Consider the following 23,168-nt stretch of genomic DNA (forward strand, 5'->3'; position numbering starts at 1 on the left):
GCATCACAGACACACCAATGGTTGCCTAGTGGCCTGAAGGATGATCAAATAATAAAATGCATGATTTAGCCCAGAGAGTTTTGTTATTTACATTGAATTTTAATTATAAGGAGATTAGCGTTAATTAGATTGTGTTCACTCTAATGCTTTCTGCTCTTCTAAAACACATTTTGTGTGAAAAGTTCTAGATTAAAAAATATATCTGCAAAGATATATGTATTAAGCAATGTAGCTGTGAAATAGAAATACTCTAGATATGTATCTTTTTGTCATTTACCTGAGCCAAAGATTTTAGAAACTTTTTGGGTATCTAAGACTGGCACTCTTGAATGCCAAAATAGATTTCTGAGAAGGGCTAGACCAATGCATAGCTATAACAACAGTGCATTAGTGTGCCTGTTTCCCCAAAGACCCTTCAACAACTGTGTTTTTTCCTTTTTTGTCATTGTAGATTATTTCATGCATGTATGTGGAACCTCAGAGTTGTTTTAATTTGGGTTTCTTTAATTGCTAGTGATTTGGAGCATTCTTTTTCACATGACTGTTAGTAGCTTGGATTTCTTCCTCTGAGGACTACCTGCTCATGTACTTTAATTATTTATTAGGAAGTGACTGTTACATATATGATTCAGTTTGTTACATGTTGAATAGGAGACCTGTGTCAAACGAACTTAGAATATGGATTTTTCCCCTCCAATAAATTGTTTGGCTTCTGATTTTAACTGCATTGAGCTTTTATAAAAATGTTTCAATATATTTGGAATTTATTTTGGCATATAGTTTGAGATGTTGGGCTATATCTAATTTCTACCAGACTGCATTCCAATTTGTTCAGCAGTTTTTGTAGAAGTGAGCCTTTACTCGCTATTCTACACTAGTTGGGTCTTTGATTTTATTGAATACAATTCTCCCATGTTTGTTTGTTCACTGGGCATATTATCTCTTTGATTAATTGACTCAATTTCTTTTTCAACCAGTACCAAACAGTTAATTACTGCTTTTTAGATTAGTTTGAAGTCTATCTGATGTTCCCAATTTCCACTCTATTAATTCTTTTAAGTATCTTTATCATTCCTCCACATGAATTGTGCTATTTTTTCTAGCTATATGGTAAAATCCTTTTGTAGTTTTATTAGTATGCCATGGAATAAAACAATTAATTTAGTTTGCATTGAAATTAATTGTTCTCTAATATTGCACAGGATTTTCTTATAAATCCATCTTTTTCTCTCCTTTGGGAGTGAATATATGGCTTGTTCAATTTATTTTTCCTGAGACTGGGTTCTTTAAAGTATTTTTCCAGTTAATCTATTTTCCTTTTTTTTTTTTTTTTTGCTTTTTGGACGGCAACCACATGGCTAGTTTTTGTGTTAAGTGTCTGAGGTCAGATATGAACTCAGGTCCTCCTGACTCTAGGGCCAGTGCTCTATTCACTGTGCCACCTAGCCACCTCCTATTTTACTTTTTTTTGGTAAATATTGAATCTATTTAATAGATTTAATAAAAACCTATTTAATTTAAAAAGCTTATTCTGTTGACATATAATTGGGCAAAATAGTTTTTAATTATTTCCTTTATTTATGGTTTCTTTGTTGTGATTCTTCCTCAACAATGAAAATTTGGTTTTGCTCTTTTCAATTGACTAGCTTAGCTATTTTATTATTTATGTATATTTGTTAGGCTTAACTATTTTATTATTTTACTTTAAATGTTTTTAATCTTATTCAGCAATTCAATGTTCTTTTTTTCACTTTTCACTTTGTTAATGTATTCTTTGATTTTCAGAATTAAATGTTATCATTTAGATGGATTTTTTATTATGTATTTATAAACTTTAAAAAGTTCCATTTTTAATTCATGAATTTGCTTTTTCTTTCTTTTGTTGATAAAAATATCTAAAGATATATGATTTTTTCTAGGAACTTATTTGGTATTATTCCAAAAATTTAGGCCTCATTTTTGGACATAGTTTCAACAATTAGGTTATTTCTCCTTGAACTTTTTCAAGGTCAGTTATTTTTTTATAGTAGATACCTTATATTTTCTTTCTTTTTAGTCTTAAAAATCTTGTTTTTCTACTTTTTTTGTTATTTTATGAACTCATTAATTTCTGTTTGGTCCGTTTTAATTATCAGGAAGTCTCTTACTTCTTGTACTAAGCTCTTTACTTTTATTTCATTTCTTTTCCTCCAGAACTTTCATTTACTTTGCACTATCATTTTAAAAATGTCGAGATTTTTTGGCATCAAGTCTTACCTCATTAGCTCTAAGTGCTTTCTTCATCCTCAAGAATTTTACATTTTACACCAAAGGCAATAAAGAGCTACTGAAGGTACTTCAATAGGGGAGTGGTAATTAAGAAAGAATATTTTGATAACTATAAAAAGAATTGGTTGGAGAGGAAGAGACTAGAAGAATTATTAGGAGGTCAATCTTTACCATAATGATGTCTAATACAATTTTCTAAAGGATAACAGTCAAAGTTCTAAAATAAAGGTAAGGGTAACACACATATTTTTATGTGCCTATATAGATCATGTAGTTTATTCTCAGACAGTTTTCATATTTGCTCAGAAGTTATATATTATCTTGCTGGTTACCTATCTTTCATCCATTTCACTGTAGGAGATGGATCCCCAACGGCCTTACATGGGAGGACAATATCTTTCATCCATGGGGTAGTTACAGTACCACTGAAAGTCAGAATTCTAGCTGGAGCTGAAGGAGGAAAAACAAAAGAATATTATTATAAGATTCTTTTTAATAAGGTATAAATGTTGGTTCTTCTAAACATAATGTCATAAAGCAAAAGAGTAAGATAATGGAGTTACTAAATAACACACAATTTTTGCACATATTTATATATTTTTCCTAGTCCATTGCTTCTATTTTAATCCTAGCTTCATTAATTTTGTTTGTGTAAAAGCTTTTAAATTTTATCTTTTTTTGGCCTCTATTCCTTTTTTGATTAAGAATTCATCCCTTATGGTCAAAGTAGAAAATACAATAAGTGGGGGACAGGATAGGATGGAGGGAAATATAGTTAGTCTCTCATAATATAACTACTATGGAAATGTTTTATGCCACTACACATGTATAACCTATATTAAATTACATGTCCTTCCAGTGGGGGTGAGTGAGGAGGGAAGAAGGGAAAGAATCTGGAAATCAAAGTTTTTAAAACAAATGTTAAAAATAAATTTGTTTTACATGCAACTGGGAAATAAGATATACAGGAAATGGGGTATAGAAATCCATCTTGCCCTACTAGAAAGTTGGGGGGGGGGAGGATATAGGAGAGAACAGTTTGGTGGAAGGGGTATTCAGTAGGACCACTATCTTGGGGTGGGGTGTAGGGGAAAGATGGGGAGAAAATTTGTAACTCAAAATCTTGTGGAAATTAATGTTGGAAAATAAAAATAAATAAATAAATTGAACAAAAAATAATTCATCCCTTATTCAAAGTTGTGAAAAGTATATAGTTTACTTGTAATGTAATTTTTTATGACATGATCCTTAATCAGGTCATGTATACATATTGAATTTATTTTGGAATATGGTATAAGATATTGGCCTAAATATAATTTCTGCCAGATAAATCTCAAATTTTGCTAGCAGTTCTTATCAATAGGGGACTCTTTTCTAGATAATTTATGTTTGGGGGCTTATTAAGTTATATTAGTTATTATTATTTTGTCTAGTCTGCTCCATTGATCTAATTTTTTTAAACCAGCACCAAATAGTTTTGATGATTGTTGCTTTATAATATAGTTTGAGCTCTGTCCTTTAATTCCTTCCTAGGCCGCTAGGAATCTGAATTTAAAATTTGAATTTAGGCGCGGCAAGGTGGCACAGTGAATAGAGCACTGGCCCTGGAGTCAGGAGGACCTGAGTTCAAATCCAAACTCAGACACAACACAAAACCTAGCTGTGTAACCTTGGGCAAGTCACTTAATCCCAACTGCCCTCCAAAAAGCAAAAAAACCAATGAATTTAAATGTTGCTTAAGATTCTTTATTTGCTGCATGACCATGTTCAAATCACATAACCTTTCTCAGCCTCAGTTCCTTTAATATTTGCCACTTTTTCCCCTAGGATTTCCTTGTTGGACTCTTCCTGACTCCTCTCTCTTTGTTGGATACTCCCAAGGTTATACCTTAAAATTATCTGTTTCCTTCCATGTTGGTGAATTTATTTTTCTTGAACTTTTTTCCCTCCCATAAAAGCTTATGTATGGACAGGATTGACTCCAGCTGGATTCCAGTCTCCTTTTCCCTTAAGCCCAAAGTGACCATGTGCTTTTACCCTCTCCCCCAGTCCTTTTGGTTCCTTATTTCTCCTGTTGCTTTGAATTAACATCTGCCCCTTTTCATGGGCTTGTGTAGGTGTTTCTGGCAGAGCTTCTGATGCCTTGGGGTTCTCTAACCTAGGGATCACTTCAAGCAGTAGGGAACATGATTGTTTCACCTTCCCATATTCTCCCTCCCCTCCCTGGCATGGCTGGGTTGATTTAATATTTCATGCTGGTTTTAATAGGATGATGTAGGAAAGGGCAGGAATGGCAGAGACTCTTCACTAGGAGGTAAATTCCTGAGTTGTTCCCAAGGCACAAACCTCTGGGTTGCTTTGTGTTCCTTGATGAGTATCTTGCTTTATTAAGCTACTTCTATAATTCCTTTTTAGAATTAATGGAGACTGCACAAAACATATAATTTTCCATCTTATTGATCATGAGACCTGGAAATTAATTTCTTAGGGAGAAGTTTAGACTTCCAGAAGAAGAAATTAACTTGCACACCCAGAGTTCCTCTGGCTTCCCCACAGAATAAATAGGTTCCCTGGGTCAGTCCTATATGGAACCATTCTGTTATACTTTTTAAAAAAATTTTTGGGTCTTTATTAATTTGTTCATTTATTTTTAGTTTACAAGATTCAGTTCCACAGTTCTTTGAGTTTCAAATTTTCTTCCCCTCCCCAAATTTCCCCTCCCCATGGCAGCATACAATCAGGAATAAGATCTGCAGATACTTTCACATTAGACATTGGTCAGGTTATAAAGAAGGATTTTATCAGATGGAATGAACAGTGGGAAAGAGGAAACAAGACCAAACAAGAAAAAAGAAAGAGAGCAGGTAATTTGCTTCAATCTGCATTCAAACTCTGTTCTTTCTAGTTCTTTCTCTGAATGTAGACATCTCTCTCCATCATGAGTCTTTTGGAGTTGACTTATAGCCCTGCATTGCTGAGAAGAGTCCAGTCTATCAAAGTTGGTCATCACACATATGTTGTGTCTGTAATTGTGTACAATTTCTCCTTGTTCTACTCTTTTCATTCAGCATCAGTTCGTATAAGCGTCTCCAACTAAATATGAAGTCCATCTGCTCCTCATTTCTTATGGTACAATACATTCTATTATCCTTTAATGGAAATTTGCAACTACTATTTTGGTTGCCATGGGAAAAGTGGGAAAGAGTTTGGAGAATGAGCTAAGTAGGGCATTCAGGTATCTGCTGTCTATCTAAATACTGTCTTGTAAATGAACATTAAAAATACTGTGAAAAAGATAAAGAGGCAATTGTTTATGAAGCTGTAAATCTCTATGAGGTATAGCCTATTTAAAAAATAGAATGATTAAATTCAGCATTCTACTTTACAACTTATCCTGTTTGTGCTTTCTTCAAGACTTCAGTCTCTTCTCTTTTGTGTATTTTCTTTGAAATATTTTAGAGATCATCTCTTTCTTTCCTTTCCCTTTTTGGCATTCTCCCAATGACCAAATCCTGCCCATCTCCCTCCTATTGAGAAGAGAAATAAATCCTTGTAGCAAACAAGGAAAACAATTCTGCATGTAGGTTATGTCCAAAAATGTATGTTTAATTCTGCACTTTGAGATAATCTCCTTCCTTCAGGAGATGGGCAGCATAATTCATTATTAGTCCTTATGATTGGTCATTGCATTGATCAATGTTCTTAATTTTTTAACTTATTTTTTCAATGTTATCATAAAAAATTATATCATTGTTTTCTTGGTTCTCTTCACTACAGTCTGTATCAATTCATATGTCTTCACAGGTTTCACTGAAACCATACATTTCATCATTTCATACAGTACAATGGTATTCCATTGCATGGATATACCATGATTTGTTCAACCATTTATCAATTGATGGGCACCTCTCCTATATTCTAGTACTTTACAAAATAAAAGGACTGCTATGACTATGACACACCTGGAGTCTGGCAGGTTGACTTTTAATCCCTATTAATAACAAATGGGGATGAAAACTGATGCCCCTAAAAACACCGTTTTTTAAACATATAAATTATTTACTTAAGACAATAATACAAATTGGCAAAGTTTGCTTCAGAAAGAAGAAAGTGAGTGAAGGTAAAGGGTAGGGGAAGAGAATGGGAAACAGAGAAATAGCAACTGGATGAAGTATTTTAGTCAATGAAAGATTGTTTTAAGGATAATGGAGATCTAAGAATGTGTGTAACCAGATAAAAAGAAATCTGTAAGGAGGGAGAGATTAAAGATGAATAAGGGAGAGTGTTGATGACTAGCAGAATATATAACTAAAGTTACAAAATCTTTGTATATAGAATGTGTAGATGAGGAAAATTAGTGACTATTTGGAAAAAAACAATTAAACAGGTCAGAGATTTTTATTTTTAGATATACAATAACAATAATAATAGCTAGTATTTAGTGCAGCAATTTAAGGTTTACAAAGTGCTTTGTATGTTATTATCTCTATTGATCCTCATAACCATGAGAGATGGGTGCTATTGTTATCCCATTTTGAATGATGAAAAAACAGAGGATCAAAGAGTTTAAGTGGTTTGCCCAGGGTCACACAGCCATCATCTAAGGCAGGTTTGAACTCAGGTCTCCCTGATTCTAAGTCCAGTGTTCCATCTTTATATGACCTAACTACCACTATTCAATAAACTCCAGGGGTTCACTATTACATGTAGGATAAAGTGTAAACTTCTCTGATGGGGACAGGCTCAAAAAATATGTAGTTTCAGAGCTTTTATGAATTTTATTAAGATTGATCTGTATTTTAAGCACTCTCCTTTTGCAAAGAAAATTAGTTATTTGGATTGGCAAAAATGCACCCTGAGTTAATACTAGGAGCTCATTTATCTATCTACAATAGGCTGGGTTGCTTTAATCCAGAGCTATTATGCAATCTCCACTTCCTGGATGCTAGAAAAGATGATGATATTTGAAAGGGAGTTGGGATGTAATGATGAAAGAGAGATAGTGCTCAAAGTCAAACCCTGTGGTGAGAAGAAGACATGGTCCAGGATGATTTTGATTCTACCCCTTTCTAAAAGGTGTGGAAAAATCTGTCAAATTTTGCCCTGCTTGATGATACTGGATGATTACACTTTTATTACTATTGCACACATTCTGCATATTCTTATTTGTGCATACATTGTCTGCTTCATTCTAATTTAAATCCCTTGAAGGCAGGAAACCTTTGTTCTGTATGTCCCTGGCACTTAGTAGAGTGCCTGGCAAAAAGGAAGGACTTAATAAATGCTTGTTGATTCATTCATTGATTGCTGGTTTCTAAGAACTTTTCTGGTTCTAACATCCTATGATCCTAAATGAAGGTAAGTGACTTGATTAATGTCATACAACCAGTAAACGTCAGAATCAGAACTGCTTGGTATCATAGGTCAATAGAGTGCTGAACTGCGAGCTCAGAAAGACCTAGATTTGAAGCCTAACTCACATTTACTAGATTGTGATCCTGTGCTTGTCATTTAACCTCTCTTAACCTCAGTTTCCTCATCTGTAAAATGAGAGGTTTAGATTTAATGGCCTCCAAGGTCTCTTTCCAGCTCTAAATCTAGGATCCTATGATCCATGACTTCAGATTCCAAGTTCATTGCTCTTTACCCTGGAAAACTCTAACCTTTTGGAATGGTGCATCCAACTTTTAAGACAACCAAATAACTTATATTTAGTATATTTCTGATTTAATACCCAAAGAAAGGTATACCTTTAGCTAATGGCTCTACAGTGATGATTTCACTGCTGTTGCCTCTCCCTGCTGAAGTCACAGCCACCACCCAGACACTGTATTGTTGATTCCGATTCAGGTTAGGAATTCTGTAGGAAAATGCATCAGGAGATGCTTCAAATTCACTGTTAACCTGTAATAAGAGACATAAATATTTCCACATTTAGAGGCAAAAGGCAAACTTAGATTATGCAGGGGAACGATTTAGTCTGATGAGTGGAAAGAGCATGAGTTTTGAATAAATGGACTTGATCTGAATGTTGGTTTTGCTACCGACTTTGGACAAGTTTCTAAGCCTCTAAGCTTCAGATGATATCTAAGGTCCCTTCTGGCTCTAAACCCTATGGCCTTGGGGGATAAATTAGATACATAATAACATATGTAGGATTTTCAGTGTCACCATGAAAAGGTTTCAGTGTTGGTGGTTTGAGCATATCAACCCCCTACTCAATAAAATCCAGTTGACTGGCTCCCTATTACCTCCAGCATCAAACATAAAATCCTGTTTGGCCCTCAAAACCCTTGATGACCTTCCTCTCATCTTCCCAATGTGCCTTTGCAGTCTTGTACCTTTTACCCCCACCAGATGCCGGAGAAGAGACATTCTCCAAACTTCTCAGGATATCAAATTTGGGGCAAAATATTACAGACCAGACCCAGAAATAATGGATCAAAACTTAATAAGTATAACTTCAGTATTTAGACTTTTTCTATGGGAAGGGTAAAAGACTTGAAATCATGATTTAGAATCCTCTTAAATGTGGTCTTCACACCCTGGAAGGGACTGGAGTTATAATCACGGGGAAGGGAGATGGCATTCTTATAACAGAAGGAACTTTTGAATCTCAAAACTTCAGTGACTCAATCTGCCTGTAATCAGTCTGAGGATAGCTGGAGAGGCCTGACAAATCAAGTCAACAAGCATTTATTAAGTGCCTGCTTAATAGGCACTGTGAGAGAAATAAGGAGCTGGCAGCTGAGGGGGTGATAATGATGGGTACTTAGGGAAAGAGTGGCTGAGAGGGTAATGAACAGCAGCTGAGAGGGTAATGAACAGCAGGGGGTGGGCAGGATAGGGAGGATAGTGATCATAAAGCTGATGGTTACAAGTACCTCTTTAATATCTGAGGAAAGTTGCACTTTCTTTTTCTGGTATTACTTTATAACTTACTAATCTAGCAGAAAAAGTGATCCAGGTAGAACTGGAGCCATTTGTCCCTAAGCCAGAAAATGAACTTAATTGCATTCTGGTGTGGCTTCACAACCCACAGGGACTGAAAGTAAAATCCAGGTGCTAGGCAAAGAGGAGAGGGAGGGGACTAGAAGAGGAATAAAAGAACTGTTACCCTAATGGGAGAACAAAGTCATGGTCTGGAAAGAATCATCTCCTCCCCTTTTCTTGTTGGGAAGGGAAGAAAAAAGTACATGCTCAGCCAATATCACCACACAGCAACACCTGTCAACTGGGTACTATGTCAAGGATATGCTTTTTAAACTTTGATTCATTGTTTTCTGCATTAGAAGTTTATTTTTTTAATCATTTTTCTTCTCTTAGGCAGTATTTACTCAATTGTTGCTGAATAAATTTAAATTATAGGAATATTAATTTTAATTTGCCAAATTTTGATTTTTTGGTATTTTGCGTTCGTTTATTTTTTGTCTTTTATAGCTTGAGTTTAAAATTGAATTTAGCTCAACATCTTGGCTCCACCAAGTGACAATTTCAAAAAGGGAGAGAAAAAAATAAGACATAAAAACAATAAATAAAAGTGTATGTTAAAAGAAATTTTATATTAGAAATGAGAACACATCCAGCAAAATTTTACATTTAGGAGAAAATCCAATTTCTAATATCTTCAAGAGTAGCCAATGTTGAGCTAAATTCAAAATGATTAGAAAAATAAACTCTCATCTGCCCTTGTTGACCTTGAAAAACCAAGAGAATATTGCCCTGAGAATAATCTTGTAATAATGGAACCAGCAGAAAGATGGGATATGACAGTCTTTTAGCACTAGCTCAGGAGGTCAGGGGGATTACTGGGAAATCTCCCTCTTGTTGTGGCTGAAAGGTATCAGTACAGGACAGGAGGCATCCCAGCAAGCCAGCAGCAGCCCCACTCAGCAGACAAGCAGGAGATCCTGAGCCCCAGGATGGAGGAGCAGGCAAGCACCAACACCAGGCACATACCACCTCTAGCTCAGCACCAGGTAATATACCATGTCACTATAACATCCAACTGCAAGTACCTGAAGTTCCAGCACAGAAAAACAGTAACCAGGCTCCTAGTCCATAGCACAAGAAGTCTGGGACAGGGTCGCCTGGGCCCCAAAAACAGACATCAAATTTAAAAGCCAAAAAAAGGGCAAACAACATGAGCAAGAAGGATTTTAAAAATGACCATAGAGAAATGTCTTGGTTACAGGGAAGATCAAAACACAAATTCAGGAGAGGACAACATGGTCAATATAACCATATCTAAAACTTCTAAGGGGAATATAAACTGGTCTCAAGCCCAAAAAGCCTTGTTGGAAGAACTCAAGAAGAATTTTAAGAGTCAAATAAGAGGGGTGGAAGAAAAATTTAAAAATACAATTGACAAAATGGGAAAAAAGTACACTAAAAAACAAATCATTAAAAATTACAATTGGACAAATGGAAGAGGAGGTACAAAAACTAACTGAAGTTAAAAATTAGAAATGGGCAACCAGAAGATAATGAATCTGTGAGACATCAAAAATCACTCAAGCAAAATAAAAAGAATAAAAAATAGAAGAATGTGTAAAATACCTCATTGGAATAACAACTGACCTGGAAAATAGATCAAGGAGAAATAATTTAAGAATTATCAGTGTGCCTGAGAACCATGATGAAAAAAGGGGCCTGGATAGCATCTTTCAAGAAATCATCAAGGAAAACTGCCCTGAGGTTCTAGAATCAGAGGGTAGAATAGTTATCAAAAGAATCCACCAATAACCTCATAAAAGAGATCCTAAATTGAAAACTCCAAGGAATATTGTAGCCAGATTCAAGAATTATCAGATTAAAGAGATTATCTGCTTATATTTGAGGGCTTTGGAAGTTTTTCTTCCTGGAATTTTTGGTACTTTCGGTCTTTTCTCATCTGCACCTCCCACATGTTATTCTCTTTATTGCTCACTTCTGAGTCCCTCCCAAATGTGGTTTTCTTGGACCTAGATCTCAAAGTGTCTTAGCCTTCCTCTCACTATGGGAAATTCACAGTCCACCAGCCTAGGTGTCTGCCTCAACTGACTTTTGGATGGTCAAAACTAGCCCTACCTGGATGCTGTGCTCTTCCCTCAGGTTTGGAGGAAAATAGTAACATTAGAAGGGAATATGACCTCCAAATTTGGTAAATGAGTTCAAGCATCTATGCATAGAAACTATAAAACAAAGGAAAATAATTGAATATTTGATGAGACAGAGAACCCTGTAAAATTTAAAGAGAAAAGGAAGATTCAACGCATGGTTCCTGAGTAATAAAAAAGAAAAATGAGAATCGTGAAAGTAGAATTTATGTCCTACATGGCAAAAATAATGAGTAGAATAGAAAAAGAGGAGTCTGCAATAGCAAACCTCACCAAAGAAATAAAAGAAAGAACAATAGATTGGTAATATAAATACAGAGAGATATAAAACAGTCTAGAAAAGGAGAAGCCAAAAACAAGAATATTAATAGAAAGCATACTCACTATGCAAGGAAAATATATGGATCTATAAGACAGGATTCATAGAGACAACCTAAGGATCCAGAGAGACCTAGGTCTTTCTAGAAGAACATGATAGGACAAATAAAAGCTTAAGACTATAAGAAAGGAAATAATAGAAGAGAACTGTGCAGAACTTCTGAACATAGAAAATGATATGCCAGTTGAAAGAATTCACAGAAAAAAACACAAGGCTGAAAATACCAACACATATCATAATTTAACTATTCAATTTCTATAATATATCGGGAGAAAGTCCTTCAAATATGAAAGATATTTGAATAATTCAAAATTCTTCCATACCCAGTAGAAAAAGGAGGAAATGCAATAATATGTTCTGAAGAGCATTGATGCTCAGAATGCACTTCAGGGTAACAGCCTATAAATCTTAACCATGCAGGACACACACAAATAATAACCAAGCAAATTAACAAATGGAAGAAGAAAGGATTAGAATTTTAATCTGAGAAATTAGTATTGAAAAATAAAGAAAAGGGAAGAGTTAAAAAACTGAATGGACAAATGCCAGTTGTATAGCACCTCTATAAAGTGTTTGAGTAGCATTTTAGTAATATGTCACCACTCAGGAAAGATACAAGTATCTTGACTTGGCTGCATCCAAAAAAATATTTAAGATCTAAAAAATTTTGTGTTTTTATGAAAAATTTAATATATACTGTGCTTATTTTACTCAGTCATTAATAATGTAGCTCTTTAGATTACATGACTGAAGAGGTACAGAAGCAGAGGAATAATAATGCAAAATTATCTTAAAATCAAGAAACCTCTTTGCTAAATAACTAAAAGATACATATAAAAATCTTCAAAGATTGGATCAATTAACTACCCAAAGATATACTAGTATTAACCTATGTGGACATTTAAAAAAAATTAGTATTTTCCCTCAATTACATGTAAAAACAATTTAATATACTTAAATTTTTTTTAATTCTAAATTGTCTCCCTCCCCTTTGTCTCCTTCTTCAGTGAGAAGGCAAGCAATTTGATATGTTGTGCATATGTAGTCATATAAAACAAGTTTCTAGATCAGTCCTATTGTGAAAGAATACACAGACCAAAAAAAGCCAAAAACAAAAACCAAATTAAAACAAACAAAAAAAAAACCCCAAACCAAGAAAATAAGGTAAAAAAAAAGAATGTTTCAATCTGCACTCAGACTTCAGCAATTCTTTTTCTGTGGATGGATATGACGTTTTCATCATAAGTTCTTCAGAATTGTCTTAGATTATTGTATTTTCAAGGATAGCTAAGTCATTCACAACTGATCATCCTATGATATTGCTATCACTGTTCACAATGCTCCCCTATTTCCATTCATTTCTCTTTGCATCACTTCATGTCAGTATTTTTAGGTTTTTCTTTGAGACCATCCTGCTCACCATTTCTTACAGCACAATATTATTGCATCACAATCATATACCCCACTTGTTCAGCCATTCCCAAATTTATAATTTCCATTTCTTTGACACCAGAAAAGTGCTGCTATAAACATTTTTATACGTAAAATTCCTTTTTCCTTTTTTATTTCTTTGAGATACAGACCTAGCAATGGTATTGCTGTGTCAAAGGGCATGCATGGTTTCACAGTCTTTTGGGCATAGTTCAAAATCGCTATCCAGAATGATTGAATCAGTTCGCAACTCTACCAATATTATTAATTTCCAAATATCCCCTCCAACATTTGTCATTGTCTTTTTCTGCCATATTAATCAATTTGATAGGTCTGAGGTGGCACCTTGGAATTGTTTTAATCTGCATTTTTCTAATCAATATTGATTTAGAACATTTTTTCATATAACTATAGATAGCTTTAATTACTTTTTGTGAAAATTTCTTGTTCATATATTTTGACCATTTATCAATTGGGAATGGATTTTATTTTTATAAATTTGATTCAGTCCTCTATATATTTGAGAAATGAGATCTTTATCAGAGAAACATTATAAAAATGTTTTCACAGTTAAGATTATTAATTTTATTTCTTTCTATCCTATTTCCCCCTGTGTATTCTACTATTTCTTTCCTTTCACCCTGTTCATCTTCAAAAGTGCTTTGCTTCTGACTTTTACCTCCCCCAATCTGCCCTTCCTTTTATCAGTCCCCTCTTCTTTTATTCCCTTCTCCTCCTACATTTCTGTATAGCAAGGTAGATATCTAGATCCAATTGAGTATGAATGTTTTTAGTTCTTTAAGCCAATTCCGATGAGGGTAAGGTTGTATCATTTTCCCACCCTCCCCCCCATCTTCCTTTCAATTTTAAAAGCTCTTTTATGCCTCTTTTATGTGAGATAATTGACCTCATTCTACTTCTCCCTTTCCTCTTATCCAAGGGCATTCCTCTTTCTCACCCTTTTTTTGTTTTTAGATATCATTCTATCATATTCAACTCATGTGGAGCCATGGTGGCAAGTTGCCTGAACTCTCCCTAGCTTCCCTAGAAACAACTTTAAATCAAAACTCTAAATGAAGCAACAGAATCTGCAAAAGGATGGGATAAAACCTTTTTTCAGCCTAAGATAACTTAGAAGGACTGGATAACAGGTCTATTTCACTTGGGTAAAAGTGGAGTGCAGCTCAGCACAGGTGGTGTCTAGGCAAGCCAGTGTGAAGACTGCTACCATCAGAACAAATCAGCAACCCAGCTCAGTCAGTCAGTGGCACAGCAGACCAGCTATGAGGTCTCCAGCCCTAATGTAACAGGTGAGTTTCCAGACCCAGAGCCTCAGTGCAACAGGCAAGTTGCTGCAATAATCCAGTGAATAGGGCCTTCCTGCTCTACCCCCACCTCCTATGAAAGAAGCTTGAGGCAGACAACCCAATGCCCCAGGAGCAGAGTTCAACTTTAAAAGTTATGGAATAGGGTGGAAAATGAGCAAAAACAACAACAAAGCCCTGATCATAGAAAGCTACTATGGCCACAGGAAAGATTAATACACACACACTCAGAAGAGGACAACAATGGCAAAATGCCTACATGCAAAACCTCAAATAGAAATATAATTTGGTTTCAAGCCCAAAAAAGTTCTCCTGGAAGAGCTCCAAAAGGATTTTAGAAATCAAATAAGAGAGGTAGAAGAAAAATTGGGAAAACAAATGAGAGTTATGTAAGCAAATCATGAAAAAGGAGTCAATAGCTTGGTAAAAGGAGTCAATAGCTTGGTAAAAGAAGCATAAAAATTGAAGAAAACAATTCCTTAAAATAGAACTGGCCAAATGAAAAAGGAGATACAAAAGGTATCTGAAGAAAAATAATTCCTTAAAAATTATAATTGGGCAAGTGGAAGCTAATGAACCTATGAGACATCAAGGATCAATCAAACATTATCAAAAGACTGAAAAAAATAGAAGAAAATGTAAAACACCTCATTGGAAAAACAACTGACATGGAAAACAGATCAAGGAAAGATAATTTAAAAATTATAGTACTACCTGAAAGTAATGATCAAAAAAGAGTTTGGATAGTCTCTTAAGAGGCCTCTCAAGAAATTATCAAAGAAAATTAACCTAATATCTTAGAACCGGAGATTATAATGATAAACTGATCATCTCGTGGAAGAAATCCCAAAATGAAAATTCCCAGAAGTATTATAGCCAAATTTCAGAACTCTCAGGTCAAGGAGAAAATACTATAAGCAGCCAGAAAGAAACAGTTCAAATATCAATGAGTCAAAGCCAAAATTACACAGGAGTTAGGAGTTTCTTCATTATGATCAGAGGGCTTAGAATATGCCAATAAATCTGACAACATAAGTGAAATGGATTAATATTTACAAAAATATATATTGCCCAGATTAATAGAAGAGGAAATGCAATACTTAAATAACCCCATATTAATAAAAGAAATTGAACAAGTCATCAAATAGGAGAGATAAAGAAAAATTGGTAAAAGAAATGAAAGTTATGCAAGAAAATCATGAAAAAAGAGTCAATAGTTTGGTGAAAGAAGCACAAAGATGGATTCACAAGTGAATTCTACTAAAAATTTAAGAAAATTAATTCTAATACTACATAAACTATTTGGGAAAATAGGCAAAGAAAGAACCCTACCAAATTCATTTTATGACACAAATTTTGTTTTGATTCTTAAACCAGGCAGGGTCAAAACAGAAAAAAGAAAACCATAAACCAATTTCTCTAGTGAACATTGATGCAAACATTTTTAAACAAAATACTAGTAAGGAGATTACAGGAATATATCAATAGGATGATACATTATGAACAAGTAGGATTTATACCAGGAATGCAGGGCTGGTTCAATATTAGGAAAACTATCAGCATAATTGACCAAATCAATAACAAAACCAACACAAATCATATGTTTATCTCAATATCTGCAGACAAAGCTTTTGACAAAACACAACACCCATTCTAATTAAAAATACTAGAAAATATAGGAATAAATGGAGATTTTCTTAAAATGTTTAGCATCTATCTAAAATCATCAGCATGCATTATCTGGGGATGGCACGAGGATGTCCATTATGACTACTGTTATTCAATATTATGATAGAAATGTTAGCTTTATCAATAAGAAAAAAGAAATCACAGAAATTAGAATAGACAACAAGGAAACAAAACTATCACTCTTTGCAGATATGATGTTTTACTTAAGGAATCCTAGAGATTCAACTAAATAACAACTTGAAATATTAACAACTGTATCAAAGTTGCAGTATAGAAAAATAAACCCACATAAATCATTATTTATATAAATATATATGTATATACATATATATGTATTTTATATATGATCAACAGCAAGAGATAGAAAGAGAAATTTTATTTCAAGTAACTGTAGACAATACAAAATACTTGGGAGTCTAACTGCCAAGACAAACCCAGGAATTATATGAACACAATAACAAAACACTTGTCACACAAATAAAGTAAGAGCTAAACAACAGGAAAAATATTAATTCCTCATGGACAGGCCCAACCAAAATAATAAGAATGATTCAAGTGCCAGTCCTGTGAAGGTATTTTACTGTTGGAACAATAACAGTAGCTGGAGCTGTACAACAAAGTAATGATCCTCTTTGATCACACAGAGTAGCAGCAAGCAGTTGGTAGGACCCAGTTTACATTGTTCCATTGCCGTGGAAATATAAAAAAAAAAAAATGACAGACATATGGGCCGAAAATGGACTACAGAGCGATGAAGAAATGAAATTTGCTGTCCCAAGAAGGTTGCAGATAGCACCAAAAATTATGATACATACTCACTGTATACAAAGAAAAGTAAGACTAATTAGTTCTTCGTATTTGGAGGACATTGCTTTTTAATAGTTTCTCAAGCATGCCCAACTCTTAATGATCCCATTCGGGGTTTTCTTGCCAGAAATGCAGGAGCAATGTACCATTTTCTTCTCCATCTCATTTTACAGATGAGGAAGCTGAATCAAACAGAGTTAAATGATTTGGCCAGGGTCCCACAACTAGTGTCTGAGGCCAGATTTGGATTTAGGAAGTTGAGTCTTCCTAACTCCAGGTTTAGAGCTCTATTCACTGTGCCACCCTTCTGCCTGTTGGAGAACATAAGTACTAGCAAACCTTTGGAACTCTCCCATGGTCTTCCTGTCTCTGGAAGGAGATAGCAAGAGCACAAGCCAAACATTGGTGGTGATTGATCATTCCATGTAAGGGCATATCCAATTAAGAATCGGAAGGTTTACATGGTTGCAAAAGTAACATTAGAGAAGTTTCTTGTGTGGATTTTCTTTTAGGATTGAAATCAAGGCAGACTTTGAAAAAATCCTGCTCAAAGAGATGTTAACTTAAAAAACTCTAGAACAATACCTCATACCTATTAAGGTTAGTTTCAAGGAGAACTACTTTCTGCATATGTCAATTACACACTGATCATCATATTAGAGACATTGAAACTAGAAGAAAAATCTTAGCTGGCCCAGCATGTGGTTTTTCTAGCATACCTGTGCAATTTCACCAGCAATGATGGTATTGGTTTTATACCTTGCCTGCTGACATTTAGGCTTTCCTAATGACTTATATTTTGGAGTCTCTGAAGGAGAACAGACTGCAGATCCTCAAAACCAGTATATTTCTTGGCTAAGAGAGAAGTTGAAGGGACTTACTACTTAGCAACATCTTTAGCCCAGAAGAATTCTGAAAAAAACAAACAAACAATGTGATGATGTCTGATTTTGTTAAAGGTACTGCCATCTTTATTTTTTTTAATTTTAATTTTTTTTTTGGCCATTGCCAGTTGTTCTAATTGATATCTGGCCAGTGGGCACAGATGGCTCCAGAAGAGAAAGTGAGAGTGGTGACTTTGCACAGTCTCCCCTCATTCAAATTGGTGTCAATTGCAAGCCATGTTAGCTTCTCCCTGATGTCATAATCCTCTTCGAGAATGAAGGACAAATCACACAACTGCCACCTTTAATAAGGTGGTAAAGTTTTGCTGAAAAATCTTGGTGTTCATGGGACATTCAAGTTAGCAGAGTGATGTAAAGTTACTCCATAACTAGTTGTTGAGATGGGGTGTATGGGTGTTTGGGGAAGACTAACCCCTCTGGTGTGAGGGCTGCTGAGCCCTTTTCAGGGCTTCTTTCTGCTATTGGTGTTCACCAGGCATCCAACTCTCACCTGTTGCTCCAAGAAGCTGTAGCATGCACAGTGACCACACTATGGATAACTATTTCAGCAGATGGGCTAAACCAGGTGGAGAGTAACTGATGGACCTCAGACCCATTGGTGAATTAGCATAGGAAGCTAACACCCCAAGCATGTGAAGACTTGCCACAGCAGAATGGTTTAATGTGAAAAATTTGTTTCAAGGGGCCATGTTTGCATCAGAAGCAGGTACTTAGAGCTTGGTTAGATATTGAAGATGCCAAGGTCATCCACTGCATCCCACATCATTACTAGTTATTTTGACTTTTGTCTTGCCATGGGATTCAGGTTACTCTGTAAGGAGAGTGAGGCTTGCAAACATCAGGATTGGTTTGATGAAAATAATGGGGAAATTCAGAAACAGCTAAATAAAAAATGAGAACTCTATAGGGTCAACCAGCAGGACAGTTCATTTATCTCTAAGAAAGTAGCATTTAACTCCACCAAAAGTAAAGTTCAAGTGAAGCTCAGAAGATTCTTGGCTCAGAAGGATGGCAGACGAAATTCAATTTTATGTTGATAGTAACAATTCAAAGAGATCTTACGATGCCTTGAAAACTATTAATGGGCCATAGACCTACACTACATTTCAACTATTCAGCACTGGTGGACTCACATTGATTAGTGATAAGAACTTGATACTGAAGAGATGGATTGAACATAGTATGCTCAATAGAATGTCATCAACCAATGCTAAAGTCATTGACCATGTACCTCAGATTAAACTCAATCCTTCTCTCACTGAACTCCTAACTGAAGAAGAAGTTTTGAATGCCATTAGGCTCCTCATATGGCAAAGAGTCTGGTGCTGATTCTATTCCAGCTGAGCTTGACAAGACAGGGAATTCTATTCCAGCTGAGATAGACAAAGCAGAGCATCCACTGCTCATATAAGAGGTAGCTTAAATATGGATTATATGGCAAAAGGAGGTGATACCCCAGGAATTCAAGGATTTCTCCACTTTCTATCTCTATAAAGGAAAAGGAAATAGATTGTCCTGTGAAAATCACAGGCAGTGGGCTGTCTCTCTCTTAGTTATGGCTCTCAAGATTCTTATCAGAATTCTCCTTCATAGTCTGATCCTTTACCTGGAAGATGGCCATCTGCCTGAGAGTCAGTGTAATTTTAGAAGGGGCTGAGGAATGAGTGATATAGTATTTGCTGCCTAACAATACCAGGAGAAATTCCACAAGAAGAAATGAGGCCTGAATGGAAAAATATAGGTTGCCTGGAAAAATTAATCAGTTTTGCACATCAGTTTCATGATGGCATGCTTGTATGGGTTCAGTATAATGGACGATGCTCTCATGCTTTGCAGTCACCAATGTAGTGGAGCAAGGCTATATGCTTACTCCCATGCTTTTTTAGTATGATGCTTTTAGTGATGTTGGACACCTTCAATAAGAAGCAAAAGAGCATCAAGATCAGCTACCACACCACTGGTAAATTATTTAACCTGAAAAGGCTACAAGGCAAGATTAAAGTGGAGGGAGAGTTGGTGCACAAATTGTTGTTTGCAGATGATTATGCACTCAATGAAATCTCTGAGAATGAGATATAAGAGTATGGATAGATTCTCTGTTGCTTTTACTAATTTTGGCCTGACAATTAACACCAAGAAAACAGCTTCTTTAGCAGCCATTACAGCAAATGGAGATACTTTAAATGCTGTGGTTACATTCACTTTCCTTGGCAGTACACTTTTCAAGGATGTACACATAGATGATGAGGTTCACGCACGCACGTGCACACACACACACACACACACACACACACACACACACACTGCCAGAGCCAGCTCAGAGTTTAGGAGGCTCCAAAGGAAAGTGTGGGAGAGGAGGCATTAGGCTGCCTACTAAACTGAAGGTCTACATAAGGTGTTGATCTTATTATTGTATGTCTGTGAACCTCAGACAGTCTACTAGCTGAAATCTGGACAGTAAAACTAGTACCATACCAGAAAAATGAATTACTTCTCTTTGAATTCTCTTAGGAAGATTCTGAAGATCACCTGGCAAGATGAGGTACTGAACACTGAGGTCCTTTCCCATGCTGAACTGCCAAGCATTCAAATTCTATTGAGAGAGTGTAACTCTGATAAGCTGTCCATGTTGTTTGAATATCAAGCATACATTTGCCTAAATGACAATTTTATGGAGAACTCAGACAAAGCAAATGCTCACATAGAGGTCAAAAGAAGTGATATGAGAATACTTTCAAGGTCTCTCTGAAGAACTTTTGAATTGATATTGAAACATGGGGGATACTGACATAAGACCACCCAGCATGGCAGGCCTGCTTCTGTTCTATCACCAAAACAGAACTGCAGTAACACAAAAGAAATGTTAGATGCTCACATTTAGACACCTCCACTCCAAATGTTCATATAGACTATTTGTGCCCACTGCGTGATAGAGCCTTCAAGGTTCATGTCAGTCTAATCAAACCAGTCAGGCACACTATACCTTGACCCCAACATAGAGATGTCATTTTGCTCCTCATTGAACACTGATAACAACTTAGTTGTGGAGTTATTTGTGCAAGTCCTCTCTCTACTACAAAATGGACCTAAAGAATGCCATTGGTCATTTTAAAATAATACCCAATATCTAATGTTGCCGATTGGTGAGTTAGATGGACACCCTGAGGAGCAATTTGAGACTGGTAGATCCTTATCTCAGAGGACTCTCACTGAAAAAGACCATTTGCCAGTCATGCTTAGTCAGAAGTAAAGAAACAATCTGTTTCAATGAAGTATTGAAAATATTTGAAAAATGCCTGAAAAAAAATCTGTTTTGGGGCTTATGACATTTCTGATAGTTTCATTTTTTTCTATTTTCACTCTTCTCTAATAATTCTGGATGGTTCTTTTGGTCTTAATTTTTACTGAGACCAAAAGTTACCAAATTTTTTCTCTTTGTCCTAGGCAATTATTTTTAATAGCTGATTGTTCATCTTTTAATTTGTTAGTATTTTGGTTTTGTTCTAATATTTTTGTCTCCTTGAATCACTGACTTCTGTTTGATCCATTTTTTATAATACTGACTACTTCAGTGATGTCCATTTTTTTGCACTAAACAAAAGGACTAACTTCACTTGTAATTCATATTTCAACTCTTTTATTTTCCCATATATTCCTGAATTAGTTGTAAAAGTACATTCTTTTATCTGGGATTTTTTTTTCTGGTGCCCATTTCAGAGTTATTTCCTTCTTTTAGTATTTTATATTGAAATTCTTTTAACTCATAGTATTTATTTGTGATAGTAAGAATTGCCTTCAGTTTGTTTTTTGTATGTTTTGGTCTTTTAAAGAAGTCCTTAAAGAACAAGGAATTGAATTTACCCTTGTCCTCTAGAAAGACCACCATCCTTGCCTCTGCTTGTTGTTGTAACTACTGCTACTGCTCTAAAAAGCCTAGGGCCCTGCCTTTAATTCCACTGCTGCTGTGACATGCACTTCTTCTGGCCCCTCAGATTTACCTAGCTCATGAATATGTATATGTGGGACCTTTCTCCATTAACAAGTAAGACAAAGCCTTTACAGAATTCTTGAAGGATGAGGTTAAAGAGAAGAAATAGCAGAAACAAAATTCTCATTCATAAATGTCTGAAAATTGTGTCTTTGATAAAGGTCTCATTTCTAAAATATATAGAGAACTGATTCAAATTTACAAGAATTCAAGTCATTCCCCAATTGATAAATGATCAAAGGATATGAGCAGGCAATTTTCAGAGGAGGAAATTAAAGCAATCTGCAGTAATATGAAAAAAAAAACTGCTTTTTTGAATAGAGAGATGTAAATCAAAACAACTCTGAGGTACCACAGAATGCCTATCAGATTGGCTAACATAGCAAAACAGGAAAATAAATGATGGAGAAAATGTGGGAAAGCTGGAACACTAATTCATTGTTAGTGGAGCTGTGAACTGATCCAAGCAGTCTGGAAAGCAATTTGGAACTATGCCCAAAGGGCAATAGAAAGGTGCATACCATTTCTGTCAGCAATACCACTTCTAGGGCTGTATCCTTAAGAGATGATACAAGTGGGAAAAGGACCCATATGTACAAAAAATATTTATAGCAGCTCTTTTTGTGACAGCAAAGAATTGGAAATCAAGGGGATGCCCATCAATTGGGGAATGGCTGAACAAATTGTGGTATATGAATGCAATGGAATACTATTGTGCTATAAAAAATGATGAACAGGCAGACTTCAGAAAAACCTGGAAAGGGGAGCAGAACCAGGAGAACATTGTACATAGTAACTGTTAACAGTGTGCGAGGACTAATTTGCTAGACTTAACCCTTCTCAGCAATGCAAGGACCTAAAACAATTCCAAAGGACACATGATGGAAAATGCCAGCGACATCCAGAGAAAGAAATATGGAGTAAGAATACAAAATAAAGCAGCTATTTTCTTTTTTGTTTTTTTTTTCTTTCTCATGGTTTTTCCCATTCATTGTAATTCTTCTATGCAACATGACTAATGTGAAAATGTGTTTAATAGGAATATATGTGTAGAGCCCATTTCATATTCAAACAATCTTGGGGAGGGAGGAGGAAGGAATGGGGAGAAAATTTAAAACTTAGGGAAGTGAATTATGATAACTAAAAATAAATAATTTAATAAATTTTAAAAAGATAATCAGCAATGAAACATAAAAAATAGATATGTAAATAAATGTCTGAAAATTTTGAATGGAATGCATGGGCAAGAGTTAAATTAGTCCATATATTAGCTGGTGA

General features: G+C 35.3%; 1 protein-coding gene across 1 annotated transcript in view; it reads right to left on the minus strand.

Annotated features, from left to right (window-relative positions):
• Positions 1 to 23,168, minus strand: part of DSCAM (DS cell adhesion molecule) — an 870,593-nt gene that overhangs the window by 89,280 nt on the left and 758,145 nt on the right. Inside the window, exons 21-22 of the mRNA XM_069074855.1 lie at positions 8,019 to 8,172; positions 2,601 to 2,718 (exon numbers count right to left, since the gene is read on the minus strand). Coding sequence (XP_068930956.1) covers positions 2,601 to 2,718; positions 8,019 to 8,172 — 272 coding nt within the window. The remainder of the gene's footprint in view (positions 1 to 2,600; positions 2,719 to 8,018; positions 8,173 to 23,168) is intronic.

The sequence above is a fragment of the Petaurus breviceps genome, unplaced genomic scaffold (assembly GCF_028583685.1).
Source record: "Petaurus breviceps papuanus isolate PSGF00001 unplaced genomic scaffold, PetGlider_PUasm1.0 90897, whole genome shotgun sequence".
NCBI classification, from domain to species: Eukaryota; Metazoa; Chordata; class Mammalia; order Diprotodontia; family Petauridae; genus Petaurus; species Petaurus breviceps.